The sequence below is a fragment of the Solanum lycopersicum genome, chromosome 1, assembly GCF_036512215.1.
Source record: "Solanum lycopersicum chromosome 1, SLM_r2.1".
Classification (NCBI taxonomy): Eukaryota; Viridiplantae; Streptophyta; class Magnoliopsida; order Solanales; family Solanaceae; genus Solanum; species Solanum lycopersicum.
In genome coordinates, this window is record NC_090800.1 from 3,928,750 (window position 1) to 3,943,886 (window position 15,137).

The window sequence follows — 15,137 nt, forward strand, 5'->3', positions numbered from 1 at the left end:
CCTCCCTTGATTCTACTCTCTAAGATGATTTATCCATGATTCGAGGGCCGTTAGTGGCGTATTTCTCGAACTAGGATGATTTAGATTTGATCTCTCTATATGAATAATCCATCAATTTGCAGAGTATTCAAGATCTTGATCTCTTTATGGAATTTTTGAGATGCCTTTTAAGGAAATTTATTACCCTTTATATAGGCATAAACTAGGGTTTAGAGTTGAGTAGCCTCCAGGAATCCTTATCTGAGTTGAACACAATTTGTAGAGTCCCAACTCGAATTGAACGCATCTTGTAGAGTCCTACAAAATTTCAATGTCTACAGCTTGAACTCGAGATTTCTAATAAAGCGATCCCATCCTTTACACAACAACATATGTTGGCCTCTTTCCATATATAAATCTAACATGAATTATGACTACTTGCTTTCTTACCAACTTGGACTCATCAGTAACAAGGGTTTACCTAATTTCTCTATAGTATTATTTAGGCTGCTGCTAGGTCAACTTTTATTAAACTACAAAATATTTCATGTGTAAGATAATGCTACACTCCATGGGGTTAACTATTAGACACTATATAAGAACTAACTAGAAGGATCATATTTGTTAAATCATCAAAATCATGATTCAACCCTAGTAGTAAAAGAAAACGTTTTAGAATACAACAACATTGAAATTATATTTCACATTTGTAATTACATTTATCCCCCATAAATGTATAGATTACAATTACCAATCATATTTCAAATAACAATAAATTAGTTAAGTCCAAGAGTCTGCCAAACAACATTAAAACAAAAGAGTAATAAATAGTGTAACATTATGAGAAAGATGTTATATAACGATAGGACTGCGTTCATACAAGTGTTGAGGCAACCTAGGAGTAGGAACAACTTGTAGAGGTGTTTGCATATAAGTAACAGTTCCAGGACTCTCCAACATGTCGATGCCATCGCGCTCGATTCCAATTGGTGGAGACCATTCAAAATGGTGTAACAAGTGAGCTAACATAGAAGTAACCATATTGATAGCAAGGTTTGTACCGGGACATATACGTCTACCAGCACCAAAAGGTAAAAGTCGAAAATCATGTCCCTTCATGTCAATATCCTCTTCAATGAACCTTTCGGGTCTAAATTGTAAAGGATTTTTCCATACTTTAGGATCTCGTCCAAGTGCCCATACGTTAACATGTACGATTGTACCCTTAGGTATGTTGTAACCACCAATTTTGACATTAGCACTAGCCAAGTGAGGGAGCATTAGTGGAGTTGGAGGGTGTAGCCTTAGTGATTCTTTAACTACACTTTGTAGATAGGTGAGTTTCGACATATCGGACTCGGTTATGACCCGGTCCGACCCGATAACCCGGTCCAGTTCTTCTTGGGCCTTTTGTTGAACCCTTGTGTTCTTGACTAATTCAGCCATAGCCCATTCAACAGTTATAGCCACTGTATCCATTCCAGCTGTCACCATATCCTGTAATAATTAATAAAAAAAAATTAAAGTCATAGAAAATTAAAATTATTGAAGATTTAATATTTTTTCTTTATTTATTTAATTCATGTTCAAATAGGATTTGTAATTAAATTTATATAGGCATAGATTTTAAATTTATTATTTTAAAGAAAAAAGACAAATATACCCCTAAACTATCGTAAATTGTATACAGTTACCTTCTGTCATACTCTTGGGACATTGGTGCCCTTGCCGTCCAAAAACTAAAGCAAAAATACCCTTTATACTAGAAGACATACATGTGTCATAATCTTATCCATCGACTCGACATTTATTAAATATCAAATCGACGAATAAGATTGTGTCACGTGTCCCTATTTAATCTTCCATTAGAATGAAGGACATATATACACTAGCTTTTAGACTGTAAAAACACCAATATTCTAAAAATATGGCGATATATGGTGCCATTTACTTTAGTTCAAGCTATATTTTTCTTTTTCCCTTTTTTTGGTAACATAGAATAGGGGAGAATTATGGTGCACATTCAAAAGTAGTGTAGTGGAGAATTACTTATTGAGTTTATGATTATTTCTTTTTATTTTTGATAATTGATTCATTATTAAATAATAATTTAGTTTATACTTTTTCTTCTGGTGGAAGACATGTTAGTTAATGATCACGAAAACTTGAAAAAAGATTGTGTTGTTTTCCACTTGTACACCTAACTCGTCTATTTCTTTAATTACTTTCATTAATTTACTTTATTTGGTCCTCTTAGCCTAAAAATTGAAGAAAAATAATTGAATTGGAAATTTGGAATTGTCCTTGTAGGGAAATTTAACTAACTAAATCGGAAAAAAATATTTTCTACGTTACAATATATATATGACACCATCTAGATTTCAAGAATTAAATGAATTTTTCTCTAATCGTGATTTTTAATATGTAATATGTAAATTTAGTGTCAAAAAACTACATTTCATGTTTGAATTAGCCATTAAATTATTAAATATGAAAAAAATGGTATATATATATATATATATTAGACAGACTAAAAAAAAGTGTCATATGTCTCGAGGATAGTAATGTAAGGGTTTCATAATATTATATAAATTTAGTGTCAAAAACTACATTTCATGTTTGAATTAGCCATTAAAGTATTAAATATGAAAAAAAATGGTATGTGTGTGTGTGTGTGTGTATATATATATATATATATATATATATATATATATATATATATTTTAGACAGATTAAAAAAAATGTCATATGTCTCGAGGATAGTAATGTAAGGGTTTCATAATATTATGTAAATTTAGTGTCAAAAAACTACATTTCATGTTTAAAATAAGCCATTAAAGTATTAAATATGAAAAAAATGGTGTGTGTGTGTATATATATATATATATATTAGACAAACTAATAAAAAGTGTCATATGTCTCGAGGATAGTAATGTAAGAGTTTTCGTAATATACTTACCCAAAGGAGGCCAATAACAGTGTCATCACTTAGCTCATATTCTTTTTGTAGAGTGAGCAAAGCATCAACAAAGTGTTGTTTGGTTTCACCAGTATTTTTCCTTGCAAGAGTGTGTTCCTCCATAATAACCCTAGTAAACCTATCAACATGACTATCTTGTGCCTTAAGAGCTTCATTATCATCCTTGAAGAAACAACTTAGCCATGGAACAAAGTCACCTAGGTTAAGTTTTCCTCCAATTTTCATTCCATTTGAGACTATCTCTTTGAGTTCTTTACCTTGTTCATCAACATTACCTTGTGAGTCCATAAACCTTTTACCAAATGTTAGTCTTGTTATGTTGTTGAATGCTACTAATCCCAAGTAGCTCCTCATTATCAAGCTTTTACCTACACATTTGCATTTATCAATTAGTCAAGTCATAGTTTGAACATTGTAATTATTTGATTGAGGCCAATAAGGTTGTTTAATTAGGATAATGTGTTCCATTATGTACAATTGTTTAAGTTCCAATGTGATGGTGTTCTATGTACTTTGAACAGGAGCGGCTCAAGCATATTAGTGGCCTAAAGCGAAAATTAAATGGGGTTTTAAACTTAAATTGTTAATAATTTTGATATAACTGATTTCTTCTAGTTTTCAATTGATAATATAACCATTCTTATTTTAAGTTATTTTTCATGAGATATAATACTCTAAATATGTCAATTTTCTTATAATAATTCCTTAATTTTTTATGAAATGTTTACTTTTTATACAAGTAGTATTCAATATTTCTTAAAAAATAATTAACTTATAACTTATTATTATTAAAAATGAGGCCCCTTAAATTTGGGGGCCTAAGACATGTCTTTTTTTAACACTGTCGAGCCACTCCTGACTTTGAATGTTCTATATACATTTATAAAGTTAAAGGTAACTCATTAGGGGTATGTTTGGTGTGTGTGTTTGGGGAGGGGGGGCTCTAAAAAATAAGTTTCTTAAAATGAAAAAAATATTTTCTCTGATGAAAGTAGAAAAAATAAGTTCTACAAGCGACATAACATTCTACATCGATTGTCTGCTCCCTACCCTTCAACGCACACCACACCCACATCCTTACACCCTACCCTAATATAATTCTAATAAGAATTAAATTATGTGGATTCAATCTTTAAGCTCTTAGCATTAAACGCATTATATTTTTATGGATAAGAAATTTACTAATTTTGACGATTTTATCAAATTTTTTCACATAAATTATGCTATGCATGGAAAATGTTAGGTTCAGATGAACTCAACTCAACATTGTATCATAGGAAATTCTCATATTATTTGTCTAAATTAAATTGTAAATATTTTTACGACTATAATTTATACTCACACGCCAAATACAAAAATAAATGGACAAAAACACCCTTTATTTTTCGAAAAAATATTTTCCCTCAAAAGATTTTCCTTTCTACCAAACACCCACCCCTCCCCCACCTAGGTGTCACTTTATTTTACCAAACCTCCGTATAAAGATGAATTACACAAACAAAAATAGAATATTTGTCACTAAAAAGAATCTTGTCTTGCACTTTTTTCCATCAATTTTGTTGATATTAGGTGCGCCCCAATATCCATATTAAATTATTATTTAGCCTTTTAAAGAATTTATTTAATTTAAACTTACGTAGAGTAGTCTATTTCCTCTTATTTTTACCTGACATCATTCGAGTTTCGAAAGTCAAACTTTGAATCGTAAGACTTTCTCTCACGTCCCACTCCCTTTCATGAGATAGTAAATCTTTAATGTTATTATTTAAAAATATATATTGAATGATGAGATTAGTTATGTATTGAATTTTTGATAGTAGATTCATAATTGAAAAAAATGTCTGTGATTGTTTCTAGAAGAAATGAATGAAACAAAGTTTGTATGATGATAATTATTGTATGAGTTCTACTCATTGCTAGATGCGCATAATAAATCGATATGAATATCTCAAATTGTTCTGTAATAATATCATATATTGTTGTATATATATATATATATATATATATATACCCTTCTTTTCGATTTATTTTTTTTGGTAACTACCATAATTTTTTCTAACATGATTCCTTCTTCTATAACCAGAAATCATATATAAACTAGAAATTTGAAATTTAATATTTTTACCCTTCTTCTACTCCAACTTCTTTAATTAGAGTGGGGGTAAGTCAATACTGACTCCTAACAAGTTACTCTCTTTTTCTTATTTCTCTAACAGTTAGATATTTGATGGCTTCACTTAAATAATACAAAAGTTTTTGTTTTTATCTACAATAAGATTCAAATTTATAATGTGCATGTACTTGACCAAAATATCACATATTATGTTGTCACTACTTAGACTAAGGTCATAGGGACTTTACTAACTTTATTTTGTTCTCATATGTGTGTAGATTAATGGTGTGTTTGGTTGTCATTTTCTTTTCTTTTCTATTAACAAGACTTGAGTACTTTTAAGACTTTGTTCATAAAATGTAAAAAAATTGCATGTCATTTTACACTTTTTTGAAACTTGAATAACTCAATTATGTAGTAGTCAATGTAAATTTGTACTTTTATGTGGAAGAGAAAGGGAGTTGGTCTCCATTTTTTCTTATTTAGTAGTATTAGTTAGTTTTGTTATGTTGTTATATTTTCCTTTTAATTTTGTCTTGATTATACTTCGTTTGAGTTAAGATTCTATTAGAAACAGCTTTCATACAAAGATAGAAATAAAATTTATCTACACCTTTATATTTCGATTTTGTAAAACTAAATTAGGTATGTTTTCATTGAAAAACTTTAATATGTGGCTAGAAAAAGAGAATATTTACTTCAAAATATGATGATCCTAATGAATTGAAGTTGGTATCCCTAAAAAAAATTATGAACAAGTATGGACAAAACATGGAAAGTAAAAAAGGAGAATAAGTATTGTCAAACATCTTTATAATGATATCGTTTGTCTGAATATTATATAGTTGTTATTAGGGGTGTGCGAAAATCATTTTAAACCGATAAATTAAATTGAAAAAATACTATTAGTTTATCAAAATTGGTTTAACAGTTTTAAATAATTTTTAAACTTTTTTTATTTGTTTTTTGATTTTGATTAATGATTAAATCAATAATCCAATTAGATTATATTAAAATTACTATTTAATTCCAAATTATATAACTATAACTTCAGCATTCTACCAACTTTATTTCTTAAATTTTAGTATTACTTTCGTTGTAGGCAACACAAACTAGACTCTTTATTAATGTACATATTTATTGTCGCTAAAAATTATGTTTGTTGTACTGTCTCTCTTCTGGATACAAAAACTAGTATTACCTTCTATCTTCTTTATTTTAGATTAAATCGTGACAAAGATAAACAATTAATGTTGTTTCCGTAATTTTTTGTATGAGTTTTTAGAAGGAATTTAAACAATTTATTTTGTGAACATCTTGTATATATGATTATTATGAGCATTTTCTTATCGGTTAAACCGAACACTAAACTGTTCTGACCCAAAAGTTGGGTAATTGAAAATCGATAAATCGGTTTAAAGTGTTCACAAATTCAAAAGACATAAATCAAAATGATAATGCACAAAATGGAACTGATCACTATGCACATGGTATAGTGAAAATGTTATTATAAAGAACATATAAAATAACATGACATGAAAAATTAATTTCAAGAAAAACTTGACAGTATAATGAAATATTGTTATCGAGAATGACTGATCGTATTAAAAATCCAAATAATATTAAGTTCTTGAATTCCATAAACCCTTTTATTTATTTTTTTATTATGTAAAGGGGAAAAGTGAAAAAGCATACCTTGCTTTGTAGAATCCCTAAAGATGTCATGGATCATGGAAGTGACTTCATCTTCTCTAATTGGTCTAAGAGCTTCAATTCTCTTTGAAGTAAAAAGTTCAAGATTACATAATTTTCTCACTTTGACATAATGATGTCCATAATCAGCCCAAATTAAATCACTCCCATTTCTACTCACATTTGCCAATGGTTTAGTCCTAAACCTATCAGCCAAATTTTGGTCATTGTCTTTCAATACTTCCTTAGCTAATGTGGCATTATTTATCACAACATTTAGTTGTGAACCTAGGTAAAATGAGAAAATAGGGCCATATATTTCCGACCACGCGGCGAAGCATCGGAACCTTATCGGCTCTATATCGTAGAGGTTTCCGATGATAGGCCACGGCCGCGGACCGGGAGGTAGCTTGGCTTTCAATCGACGATAGAGATTGTAAGCAATATATATAAGAAATAGTGTTAAGGCTGGAAATGCTAAAGAAAAGGCCATTTTGGAAATGTGTTTTGGGCAAAATGAGGAAACTAATGGTCCCTTTTAATAGGGAACTTTTTCTAGATTGTATAAAAGTTATTATCTCTAGACATTAATTTTCTTATACCTAATAAGGTATGAAATCGAATTCTTACGATGTTATCAGTACGATAAGAATTTAGATAGTCAATTAATTGGGCTATTCTGTTATAATATAGTTTAATATTTTATATAAGTGTTTTCTAAAAATAAAAGGGGTAGATTATTTTTTTTAATCCATATCGATATTTTGTATAGAAGTTATTTATTTCAATAATAGTGTATCGATATTAATCCCCTCATACCTACTAATTGATCATGTACCTAACAAGGTGAAAATTTAAATAGTCAACCAAATAAGCTATTAAGACTTTTAAGTGTTTTTTAAAAATAAAATGGGGATAGTTTTTTTTTTATCCATATTACCATTTCGTGTAGAAGTTATTTATCTCAATTAGTGTATCGACATTAATCCTCTCATACTTACTAATTGATCACGTACCAACAAGATGAAAATTTATTTAGTCAATAAAGTTATTAAGATTCTTTCGATATATCGTATTTATAAAAAAAAAAAAAAAAGATTAAGGGAAGGAGAAATAAAAAAGGGATTACAACATGAAAAATTAAACTATTTTACTAAAGTAAAAATTCAGATAATAAAACCGACTAAACTACTAAATCAAGCTAATAATTTTCACTTTTGCGAATAAACCATTATTATCTAAATAATATCATAAAAGGGAACATGTGTGTAAATAATCCATTTTCATACCATAAGTTCATGTTCTAGAAACGAAAAATAATAACTATATTCATGTTTTGATTTTATTTTTTTTTTATAAAGGGATAATGCACAAGTACCCCTCAACCTATGCCCGAAATTTCAGAGACACGCTTATACTATACTAAGGTTTTATTACCCCCTGAACTTATTTTATAAGTAATTTTTTACCCCTTTTTAGCCTACGTGGCACTAGTTTGAAAAAAAAAAGTCAACCATCATTGGGCCCACAAGATAATGCCACGTAGGTCGAAAAGGGGAAAAAGTTATTAATAAAATAAGTTCAGGGGTGTAATAGGACCTTAGTATAATATAAGTGTGTCTCTGAGATTTCGAGCATATGTTGAGGGGTACTTGGACATTATCCTTTTTATAAATTACAACTTGTTGGTATATTTTATTACTGACCATATTTATCCATTTTTCAACTTTGATGTGTGTTAGGTGGATCAATTTGTTGGGATGATTTGTTTTGTCACTAATAATAATGATGATCCCACTTTTCTATGGTGGAATTAATTGAATGATTGATTTCCTAGTTATTTTTGTATTTTAATATTGAAAGGAATCATTTTTTCTTTTCTCATTCCTTTCAAATGAAATTTTTGTTGTTGCACTAAATTATTTACGTGTGTAAATATACAATTCAAATGTGAATATTTATCCCAAATAATAAGAAGTCAATTTTTTTTAACATTTAGGTTATAAAAGCACTTCGTAATCGAATAACATTTAATCTTGTTTGCAATACATTTTAAAGCGATAAAAAAAGTTATAATTATAATAAAATATGAAGAAACATAATTATATTGATAAGGTAGCGCGTACAATTCTGTTGATCTCTTGAATCTACTCTCCTAACATTTATCCATGATTTGAGGGTTGTTAGTGCGTATTTCTCGAACTATGATGATTTAGATTTGACCTCTCTGTATGAATAATCCATCAATTTACGGAGATCTTTATCTCTTTATGAAACTTCTGAGATGTCTTTTCAGAGAATTAATTTAGTACACTTTATATAGGCATAACCCAGAGTTTAGAATTGAGTATCCTCCAAAAATCTTAACTCGAATTAAACGCATCTTACAGAGTGTCATTTCTAACGAGTGATTTTCCACCTAAATTTGATAGACTTCAACAACTAAATTACGTGTGGGTAAACATATACAATATGTGCAAGTAAAAAACACTTTGAAGTAAAAATATTTATCCGAATAAATAAGAAGTCAATTTATTTGTTTTAGCATTTAGGTTTACATTTAGCAGTCAAATAATATTTCATTCAACAAATGCTTTTCTACCCAAATTAAATAGAATTCTATAACTAAATTACTTACAAATGTATACATTTAGAAGCCAAGAACATTTTGAAGTGTATATTCATTCAAACAAATATGAAGTCAAATATGCTTTATTTAGCATTTAAATTGTAACACTTAGCAATGTAATTAGATAATATTGAATTCAACAAGTGCTCTTCCACCCAAATTAAATAGGCTCCTATCACTAAATTTACCAACCAAACCTAAATTTTTATTCTTTATTATGCTTATCCAATATCAAAACAAATAAATAAATCATTTAATAAATTTGAAAAACGTTTGAGTCCAATTAAAAAAAGAGTAAGATATGAACTGACAAACAAATAAATCATTTAATAAATTTGAAAACATTTGAGTCCAATCAAAAAAAAAAAAAATATGTACAGGCGATTTATAGTTTTTGAGAAATTTTACTCACTCGGTTGGTTTATCTTATTAAAAAGGGATAATGCCCAAGTACCCCTCAACCTATGCCCGAAATTTCAGAGATACACTTATACTATATTAAGGTCCTATTACCTCCCTGAACTTATTTTATTAATAATTTTTTACCACTTTTCGGCCTACGTGGCACTATCTTGTGGGTCCAACGATGGTTGACTTTTTTTTTTCAAACCAGTGCCACGTAGGCTAAAAAGGGGTAGAAAATTACTTATAAAATAAGTTCAGGGGGGTAATAGGACCTTAGTATAGTATAAATGTGTCTCTGAGATTTCGAGCATAGATTGAAGGGGTACTTGTGCATTATCCCTTTTAAAAAGAAATTGAATTTCCTATCTTATTTTTAAAAAATAAAAATAAGATTAGTATTTATAGGTTGTCACAAACTAAGTTGCACCCATTTCTAAGTTGACAATTAAATTCTATGCCAAATGATTGAGTATCCAATTAATTTAAGTGGATGGATTTTTAAAAAAATATATATTTTATTATAAATATAAATATAAATATAAAATAAAATCATGGTATGTCAAGATTCTCTATGACTTTCTTTCTGGTCGTGCGAGGCAGTTGTCTACATAAATCTTTCGTAAGTGGAATATATGGTTTGATAATTGCTATTTCGAGAATCGTGATGATATTATTGAGAAAAAAATTTTTATCAATATATTTTTATTTTTCACTTTTATCAATTAGTATTAGTATTTTTGTGGATTTTTAAAATTTTATTTTATTTAACTTGATAAGGAAATTTTGAGTCGTAGAAATAAAATCATTTATACATAAAACCTATTGGTTCTATAATTAAAATTCTTTCGATGTTAATCAGTCATGATATATAATTAAACTACACATTCTATAATGAAAATTTTTATATCGTGTATTACGAATACGAGTTCCACAAAACTCGATAGTCTTTGTATATATCTTATATTTATTACTTTGTATTAATAAATATACAAAATGTTTACATTAATCAAATTTAGAATTAACATGGTTACTAAACTTTTGAGGTTATTGTCTTATAATTCAAAAAATCGTAGATTTGCTTAATTCTATGTAAAAGAGATCGATATCATACTCCAAACATAAGTGAGGTGGAGCATACTCTATATGAACTTGAAATATATAGCGTAACATAGCAAATGATGTAAAAATTTATAAGGTAAAAATCAAACTTCGCTTAAAAAAAGTTGAAAAATTGAACAATCACTTAAGAAAAAGGCAGTAGTGTGATTTTAAAGTGAATGGTGAAAAAGAGCCCAAAAAAATTTTATTTTTATTAATAAATCAGATGAATAAAGAATAGTACTTCTAGGATAAATAGTCAACCAGAACTTTTCCTTTATAATAAAAAAAATAAATTAAAAGTGACATTAGTATATAATTTAGATCTGTAATTATTGTGACAAAGGACTAGGTGGTATATTATACTTTATTATTTATTAAACACCACTAACATAAAATCTGAATATGTACATGAATTAGCTAAATAGGATTTACTCATAAAGTGCACTCTATGGAAAGGGTTTTAAAAATAATTATATAAGTATTCGACAATAACAACATTTTTTTTAATTCTTAGATACTATAAACTATTATTTTATTTTGATAATTGGAGGTGGAGCCAAAGTTGGGGGTTGGGGGGTTATAAATCGACTTTTGTGGGAGGGGGGTGGGGGTTTACATGTTAATATACATATATTTATTTAATTTTTTAATATAACTATAGGGTCTTTTAAATTCATGAACCCTCACCTAACTCTGTCTCTGTTGATAATTAACTTATTTTTTAATTAATCACCAATAAAGTTCATTAAAACACCGTATCATAGTGAAATCACAGGCTAACTATCTAATATATTATACTTAGCTAGTTATCTAATCTTAAGAAATAGCTCAAATTGTCAAAAGATCAGAGGCATGTGAGAACTTGATGGAGCAATTGAACAAGGTTGTAACAAATGTAAGTTCTCCTCTTGCTAATAAAAACAGATCATTAAGTAATTTCCTGCTTGGAACATCTTGGATAATATTATTGTCACGATCTGAGACACTTGAGAATCATTGTTAGTCCCCAAACGAATTCTGATCCTACTTTACTATAAGTGGAAGATTAACTCAATGATACACAAACATCAAACTGAAAAGGAATGTTTAATCTACAATTTACTAAAACTTCAAGACTATCTAAATATGTTGAGTATAAAATATAAGTTTTAAATAAAACAACTGAAACGAAGGACTCTCCAAATTAACTGTCAATCAATGAAGTCTCTATTATATAAAGATGAGTATCGGGACAAGACCCACGACACCTCAACAATAGAGTTCATGCTGAAAAATTGCCTGGAACAATCAACTCAAGAAACTCAATGCAAGGTATTGCAACTCAATAATCATAAATAGAATTCAGAATTTAACAACGGAACTCATCTTATAAAAATAATCAGAACTAAGAATGCAATATTAGGTTATTCTTTACTAATAGAAAGTAGATATAGGGCGTTAAAACGAACTCAACTCATCTATGAGTAGCACTACATATCTGGAAAAAAGAAAGTTCTTGAAGAAGAACTTAATTAACTATCTTGAGCTTGAGAAAGAACATTGGCTTTCTTGGAGGAAATCTTGGGGCTTGATCTTGAGAGAAAAAAAAACTCTTTTATGAAGTTCTTAGAATGAAAAAACTTGAAAAAAAACCTTGAACATAAAATTTCTCTTTGTATCTTGAATTTTTTACATGGAAGTTTTAGTATCTTGATAGAGAAGAAGAAGCCTAGGTCAGTTTTAAGAGAAATTTTTGAGACTTGAATGTTTAGATTGATGATTGTGAGAGAAAAACTAGTTAGTTGAATGATATACTCCGTTAAAAACTCAAAAATAACTTATAATAGGGTTAAAAGCTTGCGAGAGTACCAAATAATCATGGAACGTGTGCAAGAGGTTGTTGAAAAAAATTATAGCAAGCCTTAACGGATGGCTCTACGGTTCGTGGAAAATTTCACTGGTCGTAATTGTCATCTGTAGAACTTTGACTACCTGATAGGGCTTCACTAAAACAGGATAACTTTTTGCTCCAAACTCAAAATGTGACAAGCCTGGTGGCGTAGGAAAGAGGACTCATAGACCTTCAATTTGATAGGCCATGAGTCATCTTAATCATTATGTGCCGAGAGATATAGTTATTTAAAATTGATCTAAGTAGAATCTTATATCAAAACTTAATTGGTAAGAAAACTTTCAACTTAATATTATGCTAGAAGATTTTAGCGAGCTTAATTCATATCGAAAATCATTCCCTCACTAAATAACTTATCTGATCTCCTAAGAACAATTAATGGGAAAGGGGAGCATTTCTATGAAAGACCCATTAATGGTTGGGTAGAATGAATTGAGGTCGTTTTGGGCTAATTGGGCGCAACACAAAATAATCATGAAAAATAAGCAATTTTCACATATAGCAAATATAAATTTATATTTGTATGCTATAGTAAAGTTGGAATAATTGCGCTCCATAGCAAATATATAGACATATACAATTGAAGCGAATTGTATAAAACGAGAAAGAGAAAGAGACTTGGGTAAATAATTGTATAAAACGAATTGTATAATGATAAGTGTATCAGACGATTATATACAATTTGAATTTGTTAAAATGAGTAAGAGAGAAAGACAAAAGAGACTTGGGCAGGGAATATATAATTGAATCGAATTGTATAAAACGAGAAAGAGAGAAATTATATATAATTTGAATTTGTATGAAACGAGAAAGAGAGAAAGACAAATAGACTTGGGCAGGGGAGTACTTTTATTGTATAATTATAAGTGTATAGGACATAAATATATGTATTTGCATGTGTATATACAATTTTCCTTCGCTTTTTACAATTAGAAACTAAATTTATATGATTTTATTGTATAAAGCGAGAGAGGGAGAGTGGAGAAAGAGAATATGAGGGAGAGAGGGACTGACAAACAGTTTGCTATGAAACACAAATAAATCAAACGATAGCTACTATATTTATTTTATATTATTAGTTTGTCATTCTAAATGATTATCCCTAAAAAAATTTATAAATAGCCATCTTTTGAGAGTATTTATATATTGAAAATAAATAACAAATTCAAAATTAATTGACATAATATTTAAAAGAAAGTATCCCATACTCAAATAGCGGTAAAATTGCTTATACAAATAGTCACGACTCAATAGATCACTATTAATAAAAAGAGATAATCGTATAGAATAACAAACTAATAATATAAAATAAATATAGTAGTTACCCTTTGATTTATTTGTGTTCCATAGCAAACTGTTTGTCAGTCTCTCTCTCCCTCATATTTTCGCTAGCCACTCTCGCTTTATACAATAAAATTGTATAAATTGTATTGTATCAAGCGAGAGAAAATTGTATAAACGCATGCAAATACATATATATTCGTCCTATACACTTATAATTATACAATACAAATATTTTCCTGTCCAAATCTCTTTTGCCTTTCTCGTTTTATACAAATTCAGATCGTAAATAATCTCTCTTTCTCGTTTTATACAATTCGATTCAATTGTATATTTCCTGCACAAGTCTCTTTTTGCCTTTCTCACTTTCTCGTTTTATACAAATTCAAATCGTATATAATTTCTCTCTTTCTCGTTTAATACAATTCAATTCTGCCTTTCTCGCTTTCTCGTTTTATACAATTCAATTCTGTCTTTCTCGCTTGATACAATTCAAATTGTATATAATTTATCTCTTTCTCATTTTATACACCGTTTTAATCAATTCGCTTCAATTGTATATGTATAGAAATTATACATATATAATTTTTCTCTTCGTTTTATATAACGTTTTATACAATTCGCTTCAATTGTATATATATAACAAATTATACATATATAAGTTTGCTATGGAGCGCAATTATGCAAATTTTGCTACAACATGCAAATATGAATTTTATGTTTGCTATATATGAAAGTTACTTTATTAAAAATAAATAGACAACTATTAATTCATTAATAAACATATATTGTAATTCTATTTAAGTCTCGGTGTTCACTTAATTAATCTATTTCTGAAATCATCAAGTAAAACTTTTTAGTGTTATCGGGATGATTCTAGATACTAAGAATCAAGATTATTTTAATATTTTCTAAAAATATTTCCCTCGAGTATCTAATATTTTAGACTATCTAGATTTTTTTTGAAATATAAATATCTAAGATATTTTTGTATCTCCATAATCAATTATATTTATATATTTTCTATTTTTACATTAATTATGCCTCAATAAATCAAACTTTAATT

The 15,137-nt window shown here is 28.5% G+C and overlaps 1 protein-coding gene across 1 annotated transcript; it reads right to left on the reverse strand.

Moving 5' to 3' along the window:
• Nucleotides 1–649: 649 nt before the first annotated feature.
• LOC101247849 (cytochrome P450 98A2-like) lies at nucleotides 650–7,293 on the reverse strand. The gene is made up of 3 exons (XM_004228819.5): nucleotides 6,768–7,293; nucleotides 2,939–3,327; nucleotides 650–1,476 (listed from the first exon to the last, which is right to left on the reverse strand). The coding sequence occupies exons 1-3, from the start codon at nucleotides 7,255–7,257 to the stop codon at nucleotides 832–834; spliced, it is 1,524 nt and encodes a 507-aa protein (XP_004228867.1). The 5' UTR covers nucleotides 7,258–7,293; the 3' UTR covers nucleotides 650–831.
• Nucleotides 7,294–15,137: the final 7,844 nt, after the last annotated feature.